The sequence below is a fragment of the Phodopus roborovskii genome, unplaced genomic scaffold (assembly GCF_943737965.1).
Source record: "Phodopus roborovskii unplaced genomic scaffold, PHOROB, whole genome shotgun sequence".
In the NCBI taxonomy this organism is placed as follows: Eukaryota; Metazoa; Chordata; class Mammalia; order Rodentia; family Cricetidae; genus Phodopus; species Phodopus roborovskii.
Window position 1 is genome coordinate 582,010 of NW_026126416.1, and position 22,947 is coordinate 604,956.

At 35.8% G+C, this 22,947-nt stretch overlaps 1 protein-coding gene across 1 annotated transcript in view; it reads left to right on the plus strand.

Annotated features, from left to right (window-relative positions):
• Cdc73 (cell division cycle 73) overlaps positions 1 to 22,947 on the plus strand; it is a 91,544-nt gene that overhangs the window by 62,390 nt on the left and 6,207 nt on the right. Inside the window, exons 11-14 of the mRNA XM_051183171.1 lie at positions 1,712 to 1,769; positions 8,084 to 8,119; positions 8,433 to 8,520; positions 22,670 to 22,831. Coding sequence (XP_051039128.1) covers positions 1,712 to 1,769; positions 8,084 to 8,119; positions 8,433 to 8,520; positions 22,670 to 22,831 — 344 coding nt within the window. The remainder of the gene's footprint in view (positions 1 to 1,711; positions 1,770 to 8,083; positions 8,120 to 8,432; positions 8,521 to 22,669; positions 22,832 to 22,947) is intronic.

The window sequence follows — 22,947 nt, forward strand, 5'->3', positions numbered from 1 at the left end:
TAAGGAATGGGATTTTTTTCCTGTGACTAGGGAATGATTACTTCATTAAGCAAGGATTGTTCATTGTACAAACAGAAAGCATTATTAGTATTTAAAGGGGTCAAGGTTTGAGCTTATTGAAAGCAGACAAAAATTCCTGTATATTATTTTCAATGGAAAAAAGGAATTTTGATTTGTTTTGTTGGTGTTGCTTCCAAGTTCTAGTCTTTTGCCTGGTCTATTTTGATTTAAAAAAAAAAAAAAAAAAAAAAAAAAAAAAAAGCAAAACACCATTACATTGAGTCAATCAATGATTGGTGCCTACTGTGTTCTAAGCAGTGGAATTACAAACAAGAATGAAACAAGTCTTTGAAGATGAACTTAGAGATAAATATAATCAGAACATTTCCTAGCTTATGGTATTAAACATTTCACTTTAGTGATTGCTCATATTATTTTACATTTAAGTTTTAATTTGGATATAATTTATTTAAAAGATGATCTCACAGTAAATAAGCTTCACAGGTCTTCATAAAATGAATACATGAGTGACATCAGCACTTAGAATAAGTACTAGATATAGTATGTCCACTGATTGCATAGAAGAGAGTATATTTCTAAAAGATCGCTTGGTTTCTCTCAGTGCTTTGGACCTCAAGGAGCATTTTGCTAATACTGTAGCTGTTGTCTTTTTTCTTATTAACTAAAATATTTCATATGTATCTTCCTTAGTATACTTCAACTTTTAGTATATTTTCTTACTACTAGTACATCTCAGTAATTGAGATATATTTAGTATTTACTCTTTTTAAAAGATTTTTTGTAAATATGTTTTCCCTGAATATTAATTTTTTTCATTCATTATCTGTGTGTGTAGGCAATGCATGTGGAACTGAAAACACTCCAGGGATCGCTCCTCCTGCAGAGTGGGTTAAGGGGAATGAACTCAGGTTGTCAGATTTAGTAGTAAGCCACTCCTACCTGCCAAGCCAACATAGTGACCCATTTTTCCTGGATATTTTTAAAGGCAGTTAATTATTTGAAATAGTTACCTGCTTTTAAGATGCACCAAAAAGTGTTATATGTTTTTAACATGAGATTATGTGTCACAAATTTTGCCTTTTAAAGGAAAAAGGTTTGAGTTAACTTTAAAATAGGTAGACTGGAATGCATCCAGTCATAGACAGATAATCTGGTGTATACATGGCTTTAAGCTCGATCTCTAGCACTTCTTTAAAAATAAATTTCAAAAGTTACGAAAAGTAGTCATGTAGCACCATTTCTGAAAATATTAACATTTTTTACAATTAAGCATATTTCCATTACATACCTCCATTAGTATACCTTGTTAAAAATAGTGTAAAAGCTATGTAGGACTTTTGTTTACTTGTTTATTTTGCCTCATGGTTTTAGGATCTAGTTCATCATGGGTAACAAGGCATGGCTCTAAGAGTGGCTCTGGCTGTGGTAGTGGTAGATAATTTTAGGGTCAGGGGTCTTTTTGAAACAGAATCTCATGTAGCTCAGAATAGCCTAGAACTCACTATGTAGTTCAGGTTGTACTCAAACACAGCAGCCTTCCTGTCTCAGCCTCTTAAATGTTTTGCTTTTAAACTTTTAGGCCTTGGCCAAATGACTGACTGAATGGGAGAGCAACATCAGATCTCTTTAAAGTGTTTAATTGTTATGTAAACGAACTTTGATGTCATGCATCAATTTTTATCTTTTAAAGGAAGGTGCATCTGCCCGTAAGACTCAAACTCCTGCAGCCCAACCTGTACCTAGACCAGGTAAAAATATAAAATTTTGATTTTTTTCTAGGTGGTCATAAAAACAATGAATGTTTTTGATGTGTAATAATCTTAAGAAATCATTGTTTCACTTAAAATACACTGAAAGGCCATTTTTCTTCAAATTAATCATCAGTATCCCTTAAGTAGGTTTTAAACTGTGGTAATCTATACAAAATGCTTATTAAACTTTGCAGCATCATTAATCTTTATATTCTTAGCAGAAAGCCATAAAGAAGTTAAAATGAATAGTTGCAGAATCTTTGACATCTAGATTTTTAATATTACTTACTGTACTATTTTTCTTCAATTTGAGTTAACATTTTATTACTTATTTTTGCTATGAGCTATCTTGCAAAAGTAACTTAAGGAAGGAAGGAGGTATAGTTCATTATCAGAAATTTTTGTGGCAGGACCTTGAGGAAGATGGTCACATTGCATCATCCATGGTCGGGAAGCAGAGGGAGGTGAATAGTGTGCTGGGTTAGCTTTCTCGTTTTCATGCAGTATGGGATCCTAATTCCTGCAATGGTGCCACCTACTTTCAGAGTGAATCTTCTCACCTCAATTACTGTGATTTAGATAATCCCTTACAGACATTTACAAAGGTTAACATGATCTAAACAGTGTCTCAGACATAACTGGATGTCTGTCTTTTAGGTGATTTGAGATCAACCATCACAGAAAACATCAGTAAAATAAGTTATGGGACATGCATAAAAGTAACATGTAAACTTATACCATGAAGACATTTGTTCCTATAATTTTCGTTGAAGAGTTAAAGAACATTTTTAAGATGATTATTTTTATTTTGGTTAAGATTTGTTACATGTATTCCTTTATTCAAAAATTCTTTGTTTTAGATTCATGACATTTTTGGTGTGAGCCTAGTCTTTAATGGCTGAGCCATCTTTCCAGCCCGGGTTCATGATATTTTCTGCAAATATGGATTATTTTTTCCTACAGAAGTTCAGCATGTGTTGGTGAGCACTTAGAACTTCCACAATCACTTTTTAAAATAGTTGGTAAGCAAGGGTACTATTTAAGTTGTTTTAGAGTCTATCTCTTCAATTTTTACTGATCCATGTAAACTCCAATAGTATACACATAATTTCTATGTAATCTTTGCTAGAGTTAGGATAAGCTAATAAGATAAGAACACATTGTAGGAAGAAGAAAAAGGTAAAGTAAGTAGGAGTGACAGATGACTCTGGGTCCAAAGAATAGTGTCCATAGAAGCAGATGTGCAGTTTCTTTGGAAGGGAAGGATATGAAGTTGTGGTTTGTCAGTCTAATGAAGATCACATAAGAGTCAGAAATTAGAAAAGAGGTAAAACAATAGCAAAACAACCACCTTGAGGATTCTCATCCAGTTTTTTAGTCTGTGAATTAATATAAACTCACAGTTTCTCAAAATGAGTATACTAAACAATGAAGTAGAAAGAAGTTGCTGATGTAATGTCACTTTACCCAAATGTGGTGTGTCTAGAATGCGTTAAGGGTGTTGGTGTTTGAATGTGAAATGTCCTGATAGTCTCATGTATCTGAATACTGGGAAAGTTGAGGAAAGGCACTGGGGGTTTGGGGGGCTGGGCCCTGACTGAGGCTTAATGTCCTGGCCCTATTTCGTGTTCACTGTGTACCTACAGAGAGTGGATGCTACGTGATCAGCTGACCTCCTGCTTCACCATGTCTCCCTTGTCTGCTACCCTGTCTTCCCTGCCATAATGGGAAGACACACTCTTTGGAACCGCAAGCCAAAATAGACGAGTTCTCCCTTAGATGCCCTTTGTTAGCTTTTTTTCTCCCCAGTGATTATGCGTATGTGTGTGTGCACACTGTGTGCATTCCATGGAGCACACATAAGTCAAAGAACAATTTAGGGGAGTTGGTTTTCTCCTTGTACTATGTGAGTTCTGGGGAATCAAACTTAGGTTGTTCTATTGAGCCATCCCGTTTGTCCTTGTCCAAGGTATGTTTTCAGAGCAACAGATTAATTAAGAAAAGAAGAGGATTGTGTTCTGTTTACCATGACAATCATATGTGAAATATGAGGTGCTGAAAATTTCAACTTTTAATATCCTATGCTTCTTTTTCATGTACCCTACCCAAGTACACTGAAGGTTTAAATAATAGAAGGAATTAAGTCTACTCAAAATATAATATCTCAGACATTCCCTGCCCATTAGTAGACAGAACCTTTGTAGGCATTCTTCATATCTCGTTTAACCTTTCATAGATTTGAGGGAGTTGTCAGATTTTCTTTTCCTGCAATCCTCCTTAACCTTCACTGTTCACTTCATTGTCTCTACCCACAATGTAAGATCCACCATTTCCTTAAATTAACATGGTATTTTGTAGTCAGCAGACCACAGTGTATCAGTCTGCTAACTTTCTGTTTCTGTTTTGTCCTCCAAAAGATACATGGCAGAAACTGTAACAGGCATCTTTTTGAAAATCCAATTAATTCAATCAATTTAATAATAATTGTTACTACCCTTTTCTACTCAGCCTTAATTTGGAGTAAGGCAATAAGGGAGGAAAAATTTTGAGAGGGGCTTTTGTAATAATCCTAATTGAGCTTTTTTAGCGCTTGCTGATCTGAAGCTCACTCTGTATGTCAGGCAGAACCCCAAACCAGAGTTAGGGCTGCCACCCCCCCCCCCCCACACTACTCTGGATTAAAGGTGTGTACCACCACATCTTAAAGTCCTCCTTTTAATTCCTGTCTAAATCTCCTAATTTCCTTTTGTAAAAGATATTAGATGAAAATCAGATCATGTTATTTTCTGGCTTAAAAGTTATTGGACTTTGTGATGGCACTTAAATACTTGGGAAGAAAAACCAGACGTTCAGCGTCCTTTGCAAATGAAAACTTAATTGAGATTCTGTGTCACCAGTGTTCTAATAGCATGTTGTCAGAATGATTGGTAGCACATGTCTGTAGTCCCTGCTGCTTAGAATTGGTAAGGCGAGGTGAATCTAGACATTTAGTTCAAAAGTAGTCTGGACAACATAGTCTCCTTCGCCCCCACAAATAAACAAACAAACAAACAAGTAAGTAGGCAAGTAAGTAAGTTAAAGACCACAGGGTTGTTCTAGATACACATCACTGTGCCTGACTTTTTATGTAGGTTGTTGATATCCAAATATAGGTTCACCTAGCAGGGTTTCTGCTTTTTGTATGTTTGTGAGGAACGACCATGTGGAATTCCTTAGTGGCTTCCTTAAATTCTTGCCATTACTGTGTCAGTGTCCCTTTTCCCCATCGAATCTTTGCTAATATTTATATTTTTCTTTAAAAAAAAAATTATACTAAGGAGAAGGGGGGACAGAGACAGGGAGGAGGAGAGAGCCCTGTGTGCCATGGCACATGTATGATCTCTTCCTACCATGTGTGTCTTGGGACTGAACTCAATTGTCACACTTGTTAGTAAATGCCTTTACCTCAGTTGATTTCCCTCAATCTGTTTTTTATTAATGTTTTCTCACAGGTGATAGAGATCACAATATAGTTTTTATTTACATTCCCCTGATGACTAAGGGTATTGAATATTTTTTCTGTTATTTATTAATTTGTTATGTGTACTAAGACCTTTGAGAAATAGCTTCATTCCTTATATTCACTTAATTGATTAATGTATGTTTTTTTTTTGTGTGTGTGTGTGTGTGTGTATTTAGTTTCTTGGTCTCTTTATAGGTTTGAGATAGTAATCCTTTGTCCATTGTGCAGCTGACAAAGGTTTCCCAATCTTAGAGGCCATTTTCTTTGCTGTCCTCATTACTATGCAGAAGCCTTTCATTTTATGTAGTTCATTTACCTGTGCTGGGATCATTTGCTGAGCCTGGGGTCCTTAGAAATGCTCCTTGTTCCTGAGCCCATAACATTTTCCTTATTCTCATGTAGCACTTTGAGAGTTTTACATCTTCCTTTAAGGTCTACAGTTCATTTTGAGCTGATTTTGGTATAGGATGAAAGGAAGGAAACTGGTTTCATTATTTTGCATGGGGATATTTCCCAGCACCATTGTTTCTTCTTTTTTAGAAGAGACTTGTTTTCTCCAAGTTATGTTTTTTAATACTTTTGTCAAATTAGGTGGATATAGTTGTGTGGGTTTATTTCTGAGTCCTCCATTCCATTCCTTTTCTCTACATGTCTGTTTTTGTGTGGGTACCATACAGTTGCTGTTACAGGTAATTGTTGTTTTTGGTCCTAATTTCTCTTGCTAGTCAAGAGTTTTAATGTTTCCATGTGAAATTTAGTTATTTTTGGTAAGAATTGTGTTGAAACTAGGTTCCTTTAGATTGTGTAGCCATTTTCACAGTATTAATTCTGTAATCTATGAGCATACCACACAGACTTCTTATTGTGCCCACTCCAGTTTTTGTTTAATCAAGTTTATCAACATGAGTCTCACTATGTCCCTGCTGTGGTACTTCTAGGGAGCCTGTTACTACATTTTTTTGTAGTCATTTTATCTAAACTTTGGAACTTTACATGTGTGAGCTCTTAAATTTTTTTTTCCCTTGTAGTTGGTCTTCTGAGCCTTTATTTTTTAGCAAATGTTGCTTTATTTTTCTGGATCTCTGTATAGATTTCCTCAGAAAAGAAAAAAAAAAATCTGAATAACATTGATACAGATTTCCTCTCTCATCTCCCTCTCATAGCATGTTTTCTCTCTTTTGTGCCCATGTTTCTGTTCAAAATATCATTAGCTTATCTTCTACCAAATACTATTTCCTAGGACTGTGTTATATACCAAATAATATGATCTAGCTTGTATATTTCCTTAGGAAGAAGAAAAATGAAATGATTACAAATGTGTATGTGTGAGCCAATCTCTGTAATGATGGAAAGATCATTCAGTGTACTTCATAGTAACAACAAAATAACTGTTCAGAGTATAAAGCATTCATTAGGATGTAGCATCTTGCTCCCTGAAGCGTGGAGTGCATTCCAAAAAATGTGTATAGTCTTGTGATTCACGTACAGGTTGCAACTGTTTCTGAAAAATGGCATTGAATTTGAATTTTTTTCTTTACCGTCCACCATTCACTAGTTTAATTCTTTTTTTTTTTTTTAAAGATTTATTTATTTATTTATTAATTATGTATGCAGTATTCTCCATGCATGTATACAGGTAGTCCAGAAGGGGGCAACAGATCTCACCACAGATGGCTGAGCCAACTTGTGGGTGCTGCGAACTGATCTCAGGACCTCTGGAAGAGCAGCCAGCACTCCCAACTTCTGAGCCATCTCTCTAGCCCCCTCACTAGTTTAATTCTGTTACACATAAGTAATGGTTAACTATTGGCTAGATAAACTTTTCAGGTAGTTTCTTTTCCATTTAGTCTTAGAGACCCCACTTACTTTCAGATTACTTGTGTTAGCACCTCTTTTCTCTCCCCTTTTCTGGTTGTTCTCGTGTAATTGCAGTGTATTGAGGTTCTGTTACCACATTCCTTAGTCTGTCCTGAGGTCTTCCTATTCTCCTAAATGATTTTTTAAATGTTGCTGTTTAAAATGTTGCTTTTTTCTTTTCCTATGAAGTTCCATGGTTCATGGTCTTGTTAATTAGTCACTGTCTTGTATTCTTCATCGTAGTATCATGCAGAATAAATTTTAAAATTAAACCAATTAGGTGCCACACAAGAAATATTTCAGAAGATGTTATATAGGTAAATGGTAAAACTAAACATTAAGCATTCTTGTATAGATCATGAATTAGGTTAATGCCATATGCTAACAAATACTTATTTGCTGCTACAGATAGAATAATAATGCAGCCATAATTACTACTAATGAGGTCATTTATAGACAGTATAGATTAGTAGATTTTTCAGAGATAGTTGACTCACTGCTTTTAATGGTCTTTCTCTGACAAAAAAATCATTTAAAGATTTTTAAAGAGAAAAGAATTTAAAACTATTTCAGGCCTTAATCCCCAATAACTTCTTTTTCTTTCCTCAGTTTCCCTATCTTGAATCTAGTACTCTGCTTTTACATTTATAACAATCAGTGAATTATAAAACCATTTTCTTTGTTTATGAGCTCTAGACATCCATGAACTAATCAAACTGTTATATTTGTTTCTTTTTTATAAATGTACTTACTCTTCTATTGTTCATTTCTTATACTTAATTGTCCAGTAATGCTACAGTATTTCAATATTTGTAAAAAACAGAGGCATAAAATGTGGAATGTTTATGTTTTACCACCAGTCATGTGAATATCAATAATGTTTAAGCTTCCTTTGTTAGTTGGAAATATTTTTTTTATAACAGTGGTGATTTTATTTTTTTCCTGTTTATAGTTTCTCAAGCAAGACCACCTCCAAATCAGAAGAAAGGTATGATTGTATCTTTGATTTACTCTAGGAGCTAAATGTAGGTGAACTAGTTTTCAAAACCATGGCTAATATGCTTGTGTACCAATATTGAGTATATCTGCTTGGTATTTTTACTTGGTGAGAAATAAGCCACATGAATTATTAAATATTTTTGCCATTATTACAAATTTATATTTTAAATTTATTTTAAAATATTTTAGCATGAAAGAATTAAAGTTATAAGTTTAAAAATTATTTTAATACAGAAAGTAATTCTTTCAATAGTAATGATTTTGATTTTTTTTTAAACCGTTAATTTTTTTTGTCTTTATAGGATCTCGAACACCCATTATTATTATCCCTGCAGCTACCACTTCTTTAATAACTATGCTTAATGCAAAAGACCTTCTACAGGATCTGAAGTAAGTAATTTATAGTGGTTTTGTTATTGTTGGATTTCTTTTTCCCTTTCTTTTTTTTAAATGCTGATTTTGTTGTTTTGTTTTGCTTTTTGAGACAGTGTTTTTCTATGTGGTTCTAGCTGTTCTGGAACTCTATAGACTAGGCTACCCTTGAGCAAAGAGGTCCACCTGCCTATGCCTCTCGAGTGCTGGGATTAATAGGTGTGTGGCACCACCACTAATGTTTAGACTTTTTAAATGATTTGTTAAACTTGTTCTTTATAAGATACTGCTGGTGTCACTGTGTAGTTTTACTTTTTTTGAGATTATAATATAATTATATCATTCTTCCCTCTAGATCTTCCCATGATACTACATTTTCTTTATTGTAAAAAATTTGCTTCATACACTGTATTCTAATCATGCTTTTCCTCTCCCCAAACTCTTCTCAGGTTCTACCCATCACTTTATCCACCAATTCCATGGTGGATGGGTGGGTGGGTAGGTAGGTCTGCCTGTCTGTCTGTCTGTCTCCAACAGACCAAAAAAAAAAAAAAAAAAAAAGAAAAGAAAATTTAAAGATGGGAACTAGAACACACAAGCAAAAGACCAGTAAGATAGAATGCCTAAATAAAGCAGAAGGAGCTAAAATGTGTACAAAAATACATTCTACTTGTAAGCATGGGGCCTTCCCTGATGTGTGGTTAATATACCCAGTGAGATTCCAGAATTTATCAATGTTAATGATTTCCCCAAGAACAGTGCTTGCTTTCATTAGTTCCTCGTTGGTTTTTTTGTTTATATGACTGTTCAGCCCTGAGTTGGATTATTTCTTGTCACTGTTTTTTTTTTTTTTTTTTTTTTTTTTTTTTGGTGAGTGTTATTTCTTCTTGTTCTAGAACTTTCTGATGTAACATTAAGTTATTAATATGAGATCTCTCTACTTTGTAATGTAAGCACTTAGTGCCATGAACTTGCCTCTTGGAACGACCTTCATTGTGTCCAATAAGTTTTGTTATGATGTTTTAATATTCATCCAATTCTAAAAAGTTTTTAATTTCCTTCTTGATTTCTGTCTTAACTCATTTTTCTTTCCATAGTGAGTTCAGTTTCTATGAATTTGTGTATCTTTTGTTGTTGTTGATACTCAGCCTTAATTGATGATGGTCAAATAAGATGCAGGATGTTTAGAGCCTCCTTTGGGAAGTCAGGTGCCACTCTGTTTGTGTGGTACTCAGTCTTTTTGCCATGCAGCTTTAATATCCTTTCTGTAAGAAAATGTAGCACATCTTTGCATCATTGAAACAAATGTTCTACAGCATAAACAAATGTAATACACCTTAAAATAATATTTCTCAACAGAAAGAGTAGGTCCCACAAACAGACCAGGTTACAAAACTGTCACCCACATGCACAACCACAGGGCCTGGTTTTTCCTATGCAGGTTCCCGAACAGTGGTTTTCAACCTGAGGGTTACAACCCCTTTGGGGGGTCGAATGACCTTTTCACAGGGGTCGTCTAAAACCATCAGAAAACCATAGGTATTTATATTTATTATTTATAACAGTAGCAAAGTTACAGTTATAAAAGTAGCAACAAAAATAGTTCTATGGTTGGGTTCAGGACAACATGAGGAACTGTATTAAAGGGTTCGCAGCATTAGGATGGATGAGAACCATTACTTTAGAGACAGTTACAGAAACTTTTAGCTGTAGCCCTGGTGAGGAGGGTACTCTTAGGGAGAGAGAAAGAGGGAAAGACGAAAACAAAAAACACAAAAAATTTCCTCATGAGAATGTTCAAATGCAATATCAGATAAACGTAGAAAGGGGAATACTGAATAAAACCATGAGTTTTGAAAGTACAGTAGTAAGTTAAAAATGGAAAAAAGAAACCCCCACACTTTCCTTTGGTTTATGATGCTATAAAACCTGTATTGCTCATGTGTCTAGTATCTGCTAAGTCTGCCTTTATTTGAGTAGCTTACCTTCTTTGTGTACCAGGACCATATGTTAGCCATACTTATCTTTGCATCTGTGGCTGGGTCAGTTGTTTCGCCCTCTAGGAGACTCCCCACATCATACTCCCTGGGCTTGCTAATATTCTAAGTGGAGGATGCCTCAATAGGTTGGAATAGTGGGAAGCACCCTCTCCTCCAAGAGACTGTGTGTACAGGCAGAGGATCTGATTCTACACTTTACAATTTCCTGAGTATTAATCAGCCCAATGAAGGTGTGTACTTCAATGATCCTGGGCTTTGTAGCAGTGACTCATAAATAAGTAGGTGACTTAGAGGTTGACCTATTGCTGTTCTCAAGGTGGATCAGGGTGATAGGCATAGAATGCAGTCTACAGTGTGATTCTCAGTTGATAAGTTTGGTTCCCAGCCTGCAAAGGAGGAGTCAGGCCCGAGGCAAGTCTTCTCTTTCTGTGCCCTTTAGCTTGTGAGACTCTATCCTTCCCTTTTCAGTCTTAGGGCTGGTTCTCACTCTGTTGTAGCGTGTTATATTTCGGTTCCCTGATTCCTGATTTTTCCATGTCCGCAGTACTGCTTATCCCCAGCATTGGCTCAGTTTTGATTCCTCTTTAGTTGCTGCCCAACTACTCCCCAGAATTTTGTAGAATAGCAAAATGGTATTCCTCTTCTTGTTGATTTATATGAAGAGGAATCACTGTCTTCACAACTGTTTCTTTGAAACTTGTTCGGACTGCCAGGTTATTTTCATTCCCTCCATTCAGCTTCTCTTGAAGATGGGGTTTCTGTTTTCCCTCTCTCTGTTGGAGTGATGTGGTTTAGCTTTTCAGCATGCTGCCCATCTTTTTAAGGCACTTTTAGGCTGGACTACTTACAGAATTCTCTCTCTCTCTCTCTCTCTCTCTCTCTCTCTCTCTCTCTCTCTCATCTCTCTGTCTCTGTCTCTCTCTCTCTCTCTCATCTCTCTCTCTCTCTCTCCTTCTCTGGGGGGGGGGCCTATTGAGTCTGAGTCTTATGTATCACGTGCAGGCAAATTTTCTAAAGTTCTAGTTTACTCTTTTACCCAGAAGTTCCAGTCTTTAAAACAGACAAAAGTCTCATGATCTCAAAATGGCTCTAAGAAATTTTAGATTGAATGTATGTCATTCCAAAGTGATTGTGTGTGTCTCTTTTCTCTCCTTTTTCATTTTTAGTATATATTTCTGAAAGTACCTAAAGCCTTAAGTTAATTATTGAGTTCATTTCTCCACTTAAGGATTTCTGGTTCATTAATGTAATATAATTTTAAATTCATAGTGATGGCTAATAAATTTTAAATCTTCTCTTCACCCTGACTATTGAGTCAGATTAAGATGGATAAATTTCCTTGCCATTTGAATGAAAACATCTTTTTTTCCTAAGTCGTCATCTCATTGTTTATTTCTCCTGAGATTCTGATTGTTCTCCATTATGTAAATTATAAAATGCAACCACAAAATTATGTACTCTTTCTTGGCAACATCCATATACTTAATTGGTTGTCATTTTTTGTTTGTTTGTATTTTTATCTACCATTTCTAGCTTCTGACAGGAGGAGGATTGTATACTGTAGTATATATAATACCATTTATAGCATTAATTTTATATTTCAAATTATTTATATATGTGTGTACACATACATACATATTGTTATTAGTCTTCTAGGTGTACATTAATCAGTTAAAAAGAAGCTATATTTGAACTGTGCTTGAGGAAGGAGTGAATACTATGTCATTAAATATTTTCCAGTTTATGAATAGATTCTTCTTTTTGGGATATATCAACAATAGAAGATATCAATCATTATCTGACCAGTAAGTACTATTTGGAGCTTAAATTAAGAGGTTAAAATTTAATGATAACTTTTTGGAGAGGTTGCTGTGTTTATTGAGTTTGTTAATTCAAGAGTCAGCTAAAACACATTAGTGTTTATGTAGCTAAGTCAAAAGTCCAACCTTCTCTGGAAGCTCATATGATAGTGACAGTAATTTATCAGAAGTCATTATTTGCAACTGATAAAATTTCTTCTAGCAATTAATTTAAAAAGTCCGTTTCAGTTTCCTAGTTATTCTGTATTTTTAGTATAGTGGAAAACACAGTCCTTTTATATTTTACAAACATGAACGTTGTCTTGATAGATTCAGAATCCAATTAGACCCATTTGTTATCAACCACTAAGTACTTTGCCTATCACTTCTCATATATTGTGTGGTATAAGTGAGAATGTAGGTTTTCTTAATGCTTTTTAAATAAAAATTGCTGAAATTTGTTTTCTACAATTTTGCTACCTAGAAAGGATGTAGGATATATCTAGTTTGGTCCACTCTTTTTCCTGAGTGAGACTACAGAGATACATAACATCTATAAAGTCTAAAAGTGCTAATTTTAGAGAATACAAAATAAAATGAGGTCTTCATACCAGTTTAGACACCTAACGTTTAGAAGTTGGGTTTTGGGAGCTGATTCTGTGGCTAAAGAGTGTACTGTGCTTACTGAGTATCTAAGTTGGTTCACAGCTCTGGGAATCCAGCTGCTCTTCTCATCTCCAGGTACACTTGAACTCATGTACCCACACACCAACACACAATAAACACAGTGTTTTAAAACCTCGGTTTAAAAGGAAGGTTTTGAGTTTCAGTCTGGCCCTTGTAGTTGGACAATGACCATCAAGAAAAAAAACTAACTCCTGTACAAAGGCAGTGCTATAAACACCACTTTGACCCAGCTTTGAGTAGGGTTGATATTATAATTAAAATTGTAAAAGGTTTATACAGATTAGTTTTCTATGTTAGTTAGTTTTTCACCATTGCACCACTGTGAAAAAAAATAATCTAAAATAAACAACTTGAAGGAAGAGAGATTGCTTTGTCTATTGTTTAGGAAAGTTTAGTCCATAGATGCTCGGCCTCATTCCCAGGGCTCAGGAGATCATGAGAAAAGGAGCCTGTGGGGGGAATCTATCTCCTTTCCACCTTCTAATTACTATGTAAATATAGTCTTTCCATCATTGATAGCCTGAAATACCACAGAGTTGCTGTTTTCTTTTAGTTTTTGTATTTCTAGAGTTCTAGTTTTATACTCTTGAGAGACTTGGATTTGTTATAATTTGCAGCTACTACTGTGGATATACTGTTTTAATCTAAACATTTGGTATTGTAAATGAAGAAAAAGAATGGGGGATACGAAAATAGAGACTTGACCTAAAATTCAGCTGTGTGTGTGCGCATGGGAGTGCTGTGTTTTATGAGTTCAAGAGTAATGTGTATTTATCTCAGTTTCTCAATCTCTTGTTTAAGATACATGTTTAGATTGTATTTCCTATGAGGCTGCCTTGTACTTGATCTTGGAACTTCTTAATTACTCTTTGTATTTTTGAATGTAGTGATTTTATTTTAAGTTCCTTCTAACTTGTTTTACATGGTATTTATCTTAATATGCTGTTAAGTCTAGTATTTATAGTTTAAACTTTTTTCTTTTTCTTACTAGCCTCACAACAGAAGCCTGTTAAATGGCCCACACTTTTTTTTTTTTTTTTTTTTTTTTAAAGGATAGATGGGACCTATTTTTTTCTTCCAATTCAAAACATTTCCCTCATTGTTTAATGACTCATTGCAGTTGATGTCACCCCTACTGGTTGAGTCGGCTGGAGGCTTCACCATGCAATTAATGAATAATTGAAACATCCTTGACACAATTATGGTACTGCCTGAAGCCCATAGTTCAAATTGGCATAGATTGTTTCATTTTATTTAAAATTAAGAATTCTTCTTTCTTGTGCCCATCACTGATAAATGAAACAGAAACTAGAACTCAGCATTTAACATTCTAACTTTTAACATTTCTCCAAACAAAATGAAGCTAATATTATAGAAGTGTCAAAAAAGTCTTACTTGTGTAAACTAATTGAGAGAAGGTTGGTAGAACGACACCATTATTTAATAAAGAGTGGAGTGTTCTTTATGGAAAGTGTTGTTCTGGCCATGATGGAATTCTCAGAAGGCAGAGTTAGTTCCAAGAGGAGAGCTTGCCCAAGGTAACACTCACAAGATAAATATGCAGAGGGCACCCTTGCAGTCATGGTATATTCTCCCACATACATATCTTAAGGAAATTACTTGGGCCGGCCAGGGCAGTAACTGCTGGAAATGAAAACAGGCAGGGCAAACCGTTGAAACATACACTAAACTAATGATGGTTCCTGTTCTCAACAACCACAGTTAGTGCAAAGTGTGGTGGTACATTTGCATTGGAAAACAAAGCACATTTCTTTTCCTTCATTGAAGGTGAAGTCTCGCTGTTCCTTACCTCACTCAGATACTAGTGAGATAGTCGTCTGAAGAAAATCTTCTGTGATTATTTTAAAGGTCGTTGATATTTATCTGCTGTATTGTATGCGGAGATCTTGTTTGCTCTATGCTACTTAGATTAAGCCTATGGGTTATTCTTTATTTCTCAAAGAATTTTTTTCCCTGTCGAGCTTTGATCTTCTCGTGAACAAAGGAGTATGTCAGGAAAAATTAGCTAAGTCAGCACCTAGAGCCTTTCCAGTCTATATGACTTTAAATTCTCAATTTGAGGTTTTTAACATACACATGATGTTGTTCTAAATGTCAGTACTGGTTTGAGATATTTTGGTTGTCAGGATAGGGGTAAAGGCTTGGGGCAGGGAAATTTAGGAGAACGGGTTTGCTTCTAACTTACTCTTCCAATGAGTATAACTGTAGAGAGTCCCAGTGTATGAGGAAAGATGTGCTTATTAGAATCCCTACTTTGAGCAGGATTTGGGCTTTGGTTGTTATTGTAGAAGCTCAATAAATGTGAAAGCAAAGCTTATACTTAATTGGTTTGAAGATTCTTTCCCTGACAATAGACTACTTTGAGCTTGTCCTACTTTTGAGTTTCCCTTTTTACTTAGTCTTTGCCTAAAATTTCTCTACCTTTGCTCTCCAGGACAGAGCTGACTTAAAGATTTTTTTTTTTTCCCCTTGTAAATTTTATTAATACTTTTTAGCGTTTCTTTGTTTGGAAACACTTCCACTTACTCAAGGATTTTGACATATTATACTAGAAACAGGAAAAAATGTTTTTAAAAGTAATAATTTTTAGCTCATATCACTGTTCCTTAAATGTAAAAATGCGTATAAAATATAATTGTCTTAATTCTTGACTGGAAATGAGAACACAACAGGAATGTTATACTTTATACTTTTCTTATGGCTGTGACAAATACTCTAGTAGAATAAGGTTTATATTTATATTGTCTCACAAATTTGAGGATTTAGTCTATCATGATGGGGAAGGTTGTTCTACTTTGCTTTCTATTGCTATGATAAAACTGTCCAAACCTGACTTACATAAAGAAAGGGTTTATTTGTTCTACATGTCCTAATCATATTCCACTGGGAAGGGAAATGAGGGTAGGAACACAAACTGGCAGATATGGAGGCAGATCCTGAAGCAGAGTCAGGGAGAGTGCTGCCTTCAGGCTTGTTCTCTGCAGCTCTTCTAGCTTTTTATGTGGCCCAGGACCACCTGCACAGGAACCATCCCCATCAGGCTGGACCTTCCACACCAATCATTAACCAAGAAAAGGCTTGCCCACAGACTGTATGATAGAGGGATTTTCACAGTTGAGGTTTCTTTCTGGATGACTCTAGCTTAGTCAAATTGAACAAACAAACGAACAGCAAAGCAAACAAAAACTTAACTAGCAGAGAAATCTTGGCCTCAGGAACATGAGTGGAGAAGACAAGGGGGGGGGGAGAAGGGGAGAGAGAGAAAAAAAGAGGGAGGGGGAGAGAGAGGGGGAGATGGAGATGCTAACAGTTTATACTTTCCTTTTCATTCACTTGGGTCTCAGCCCATGGGATGGTGGTATCCCACAGTTAGTGTGGACCTTCCTACCTTAATTTAACTTGACCTTGTTTTCTTTCTGTTGCAGTGTTACACACCATGACCAAAACCAGCTTCAAGAAGGAAGGATTTATTTTATCTTAAAAGTTATAGTCCATCCTTGAGAGAACTCGGGGGTAGAAACGCAGGCAGGGCAGGAACTGTGGCAGCAGAGATCATAGAAGAATGCTGTTAGTGACTTCCTCCCCAGCTTCTGCTGAGCTAGTTTTCTTATATAGCCCAGGATCTTCTGTCTAGATAATGTATTGCCCTATTACATCAGTTAGCAAGTCAGGTATGCAAACAGGCCAGTCTGATCAGGCAGTAATCAGTTGAGACTCCCTCAGATAACTCAGGGTTGTGAACAGCTGAAAACTGAAGTTAAGTAGAAGATAAACCAATCTAGCCAACTTGCTGGGTGGCTATATCTTTTAGGTCATTCTAGATCTGTTCATTTAACAGTCAGCATTAACCATGACAAATCTCAAATAACATGGTTTTATCTAAATAATTTTTCAGATTGTTTTTTCACTTTATCCAATATTCACAGATATGCTGCAGAGCAGCACACTAGTTGAGATAAGCATCATGTCTGAGTGACAGTTGAGAGTTGATAAATTGCTATTTCTTAAAAAAAAATCAGTTGTAAAATTATTAATATAGTGAAGTAAACATAGTTAGATTTAGTATTAAATACTTCCTTTCTGGGAACACATTTAAGGCTTGCTAGACAAAAAAATAATTTTTTTTTCTCATATTTAGCTGTCTGATGTACTGTCCCTCCAGATGCCGCCATGTAGCTAAAGTACTAGGCAAGGAGAGGCTTAGAAATAAAACATGATTGTTTGTTCTGTTAAGACTTGGTTATAACCAAGTTGCATTTTCTTTGAAAGCCTAAATTATCTTCTATCTAGCCATTGCTATCATTAACTGATACTTCTAAGGCATAAGGGGAATTGTAATAGAATATGATAGGTTGTTAATTGATAATTGATCTAGAGTAGCCAAACTAGTATTGTAGCACGTTGGTCATATTTGTTTAATTAAGAAAATCATTGCATACTTTATTGATCAGTTGTAAACTTATTTGTCATGACTTTATGTTGGTGCAGCAGTTGGAATATATCCTATAATTGATGATGGACATCTTACAGTTGTCAGGGCTTGGTGGCAACCCTGACACATTTTTTATCTTTCTTATTAAACATTTCTAACAAGAGACATGTTTGCAGTATATAAGAAACTCCTACATACTGATATTTAAAAAAGACTATAGTAAAGAATACAACATTTAGTAAACACATGAGTAGATAGTATTTCACTCCCATTAGAAGGACAGAATTAAAAATCTAGTTCTCAGGAAGTTTTGGTGAAAATACAAAAATAGCAACTATTAAACTTTTATTTGCAATTTCTTACAAAGTTAAATGTATTCCATGATTCAAAAATTCTACTCCAAGGTATTTATATAAAAGACTGAAGTATATGTTCATAAATCACTAATGTGACTCCTATGCTAGTTTTTTTTGTACTAACCCATGTTTTAGAACCTCTCTGGTGAGAATTGAATGTATGTTCCCCCTGTATGAATTTCATATAGTGGTATAAAAAAAAAAGAGGGAACTTTAGGAGATGTGTTGGTTGAAATTATCAGCATGACAACATCTAGAATCTCCTAGGAAATAGGCCTCTGGACATGCCTGTGAGGGATTGACTACATAGGTTAGTTGGGATGGGACGACCAGTGAATCTTTGAACAGTACTGTTCTACAGGCTGGGGTCCTAGAGTGAATACATGAAGAAAGTGAACTGTGAGGGCATTCATTGCTCTCTGCTTCCTGACTGTAGTTGGAATGTGAGCAGCTTCTTCAGGCTCTGCTGCCAAAACTTCCCAGCCATGAGGGACTGGCTGACTGGACCCTTGAACTATGGAGATATAATAAGCTCTTCTTTCCTTAAATTTTATTGTCAAGTTTGTGTGTGTGTGTGTGTGTGTGTGTGTGTGTGTGTGTGTGTGTGTGTGTGTGTGACAGCAACTAGAAAAAGTAAGACTGGGGCTAATTAAGATGAGAACTCTGGGCCTAGCAGTGGTGGTGCACACCTTTAATCCCAGCATTTGGGAGGCAGAGACAGGCAGATGTCTGTGAGTTCGAGGCCAGCTTCCAAAGCCACAGAGATACCCTGTCTCAAAAAAAACAAAAACAAACAAACAAAAAAGATGACAACTCTGCCCTCAGGGATAGGATTAATGCCATTATAGTTCAAACCTCTTGCTCTCTTTACTGTGAGAATATAGGGTGCTGGTGGCAGGCTGAATCTCCCTGGTTTTTCTTGATGTTTGATCTTATCTTCTAGAAATAAAAGTTGTCTTATAAGTGACTGTAAGTCTTATAAGTCTGTCATGTTTTTATTATACCACCTCAAATGAACTATGACACTCATTCACATACCATTAGCAAGAACAAATCATTTTCAATACTGTGTAATGATAGATACCACTCAGTAGTAAAAGAGAACAAACTACTAATTGTGTTCTCACAGTATGGATGATTGTTAGAAATACTTGATTTAAGAAGTCGGCTATAAAGATTTATGTTCTATATGACTTCATGTATACGAATATGGCAAAACCATTATATGATGATGGGAATATAAAGTGATTAAGAGAAGAGTGATGGGAATTGACTGATTCATAGTACACAAGGCATCTTAATGGATTATCATATTTTTTTATGGGCATGTTCTGGGTACAAATTAAAACTTTTCAAATGTAATTGTGTGTTAATTTTATATCATTGTTGTATGTGCAAAAATAGGTTAAAGTAAATTCCACTTTGTGAGAGGAATGATTGCTAACTTATGTTGTTGTAATTATCTTGAAGGCTCTATATAGAACATTTAGATGGTATCTAAGAGAACCTGTAGTGTAGATAAAGCTCTGCTGCTTTTTGTTCTTGAGGTGTAAATGAAAATTTTTCTGTCATAACCTCAAACATTATAGTCTGTTAGGAGAAGTAGTCACTTCCAGTAGAGGGATAGTAGCTCTGAGTTGTGTGCAGTATCATTAAAGTACTGGGGTTTAGTTGGCAGTTACTATTTTTGCTTCCCTTTGTGGTATGTTAGAGTGTGTATCATAGCCCTTAGTGTCCCTTAGGCTTGATGACCTTCAGTAAGATGAACAGGTGGCATATTAATCTCAATGAACTTCAGACGTGGTCATAAAGTTTATTATGTTATCAACTGACCAAAGGCCCAAAGTAGTTTAAAATAGAGCTGCTTCTTATTGTTAACAGATGAGCTCTGCTGTTCTTTTTTTTTTTTTTATTTATTTTTTATTTTACATATTGATCCCAGTTCCCTCTCCCTCCCTCTCACCCTCTCTGCCCCCTCACCTGCACCCTGACCACCCTCCCATCCCCCCACCCCAATTCCACATGTAGGGCAATGCCATCCAGGTGGGGTCATGTAAATCTTGTCAAGTCATTTGAAGGAGAGACTAGGACTTCTTCTCCTGTCTCTAGATTAAGGCAGTTATCCCTCCATGGGGGATGAGTCCGCAAGGTCCTTTTGTGCACCAGGGATACATCCTGGCTCCACTGTCTGAGGTTCCTTAGACTGCTCCGTCCTTCTAGCTGAGACCCATATTCAGGGGGGCCTGAGTCAGCCTATAATTCACACCACCAGAGGAACTAGGGTACAAGGTGTATTCTAAGAGATTCATATAAGGTCCCTCACAGAAGGGGCAAGGGACAAGTCCCCCAGAGCACATGGGAAGTTGGGGGGGGGCAATGAATGGAGAGAGAACTAGGAGAAAGAGAAGGGGAGGAGAGGAAAGCACGTGTGACTAGGAAGATTGAGTCAGGGTAGGAATAGAAGACGGGGGGGGGGGTGGAGAGAGAGAGAGAGAACATAAAAGAGGGAGGCATTATTGATTTGAGGAGAAAACTAAACCTAAAGAAAGGTCTAGAGACCTACAAGACTGCTGCCAACTAACAATTTGAACAACCGTGGAAAGGCTACCATAAATGCCCCCCCCCCCATAGTGAGATCAACAACTAACTTACCCACCATCATAGAGCCCTCATCTAGTACCTGTTGGAAACAGAAGCAAACACCCATAACTAAACATTGAGTCGAATAGAATCCAGATGCAGAGGGAGAGAACAAGACCAGGCTGCAGAAACACACAGAGACAGCTGACCTGAACAAGAAGGAGCTAACGGCTTCCCAGGCTGATAGCTGGGAATCCAGCATGGGACTGCTGTTCTTAAAATAAGAAATACCTTGACACAAGCAAACATTAAGATACTAGAACATGTTAAAAAAAATTAGTTATTTTTAAAACTCCAGTCCATGTGAGTTCTGAACTTTAATAAAATTGAAACAACCAGTGTGGAAACATGCAGGTGCTACATAACTCTTATTTACTAGGAAATAGGTTGAATTAGTATGTAGTAATTTTTACTAATTGTGTAATACTATTTTTTATTCGATAATTCATTATCGAAGTACTTTATAACATTTCAGAATTCAAAAAGAAATATGTGGTATTTAAAAATTTGAACAATTTAACCTCAGCTAGGTATAAACTGAGGCAAAGAAAACCAACTTTCGTTTTGGTGTTAAGAACTCTGGCACATCTGATTATGAGTTGAAGAGCACAGAACTCAACTGTGTTTATATGTTCTAACCCTGAATGTGTTCCAGTTGTGTGTGCCAGTTTACTGAATACCTTTGTTCATTGTCCTTTTTCATTTAGAATTGTTTTCAACATTATAAACATTACGTTAAAATGCTTTATTCAATGTGTTGCTATTAAATTTTATATATAAGGTTAATTAATTAAAAGTAAGCAAAATTCATACAAGAGTAAATGATTAGCAGCTATAAAATAAATGTGAAGTCAGGTTATCTCAGACAGTTCTGTACTGTTATTATTAAGCACTAAAACCTTTCATGATGACAAAATTAACATTACTTTATGAAAAATTTTAAGGAGCCCTCCCAAGTATTCCATCCCTTAGTGCTTGCCTTCTTTTTCTCTACCCTTTGGAAGTGCAGTAATTGTATTTCCTGATCTAATTGGAAGGGCTAAACCATGACTAATGGACCACGTGTTTGGATTTATTTATCTTAAAAATTAGAGTGTTTATAAATGCTTAAGTTTCAGGTACTTTTTCAGTGCTGACTGAATACTTGACAAAAGCAACTTGGGTTCCTTTTGACTCACAATCTGAGGGTGTGGTAAAAAGGCCTGGCAACAGGAGAGTAAGACAGGTTGTCACACTGTTACCTGATTTATGAAGCAGAGAGAAATAAATGCTGAGGTTACATTAGTTTCCTTTTATTCAGCCACAGGCCCCATCATTTGCAATAGTGGTGTCTATAGTCAAGGTTCATCTTCCTTCTTCAATTAACCCTTTCTGGATTCTCAGAGACACACCCAAAAGTGTGTTTTCCTACCATTCTAAATATAGTCAACAGTTGTCATGCTAGCCATTATAGCCTGGAAAACACTACCCGGTTCTAGACTATAGTATCTCTTCACAATGTTAGGTTATTTTATAGTATATCTTCTATGGGAAGGATACAGTAGAAAATTGAGCCACATAGAGTTTTATCATACACATACTGCTGTATGATAGTGTTAGGTGTGTGTATTAGAACAGATTATTGATATATGCTGATTTTTCTACTGTAGAATTTTAAAAGTAACACTAAAATTTGTCACTTTTCTAACTTTTCTGAAATATAAAAGTGTAGAAGTTTTTTTTAAAGTATCTTGTAAAATTTGCATAAGTTGAATCTCCCAGTGAATAATTCTGTCCAACCACAGAAGCATCTTCCTTTTAAATGGCTTTTTGATTTGTAGTCATGCTTTCCTGTAATTAATAGCATCTGAGAAATAAAATTAGTGTTACAACTACTGAGTACTCATTAATGAATGCACATTATTTATATGTGGACATAGTACACAAGTGAAATACTGCTTCTTTTTAGTGTACAAAGTAAAGACCAGCCAACAGTGGTGGCACATGCCTCTAATTCCAGCACTACGGATGTGGAGATAAGTAGTTCTCTGAGTTTGAGGCCAGCCTGCTCTACATAGCTAGTTCCAGGATGGGCAACCCTGTCTCAAAAAACAAAACAAAAAGGAAAGACTCTTTAAGATTCACACATAAAGGCAAACATTTTAGTTTGCAATACTAGCATTTCAAAAAATATTTGAAAATATATTTTCCTAGTTTCACCATATTGTGTACTTTTTTCCTACTTTTTCAAAGGTTTGTCCCATCAGATGAAAAGAAGAAACAAGGTTGTCAACGAGAAAATGAAACGCTAATACAGAGAAGAAAAGATCAGATGCAACCAGGGGGCACAGCAATTAGTGTCACAGTACCTTATAGAGTAGTAGACCAGCCCCTGAAACTTATGCCTCAGGACTGGTAAGATTCCCCCCCCCCCCCCCGTTCTCTCTGCATTAATGTTTTGTTTGCATCTAAAGGTATTTTTTAAAATATTTATTTTGTATATATGAGTATGCTGTGGTATGAATGCAGGG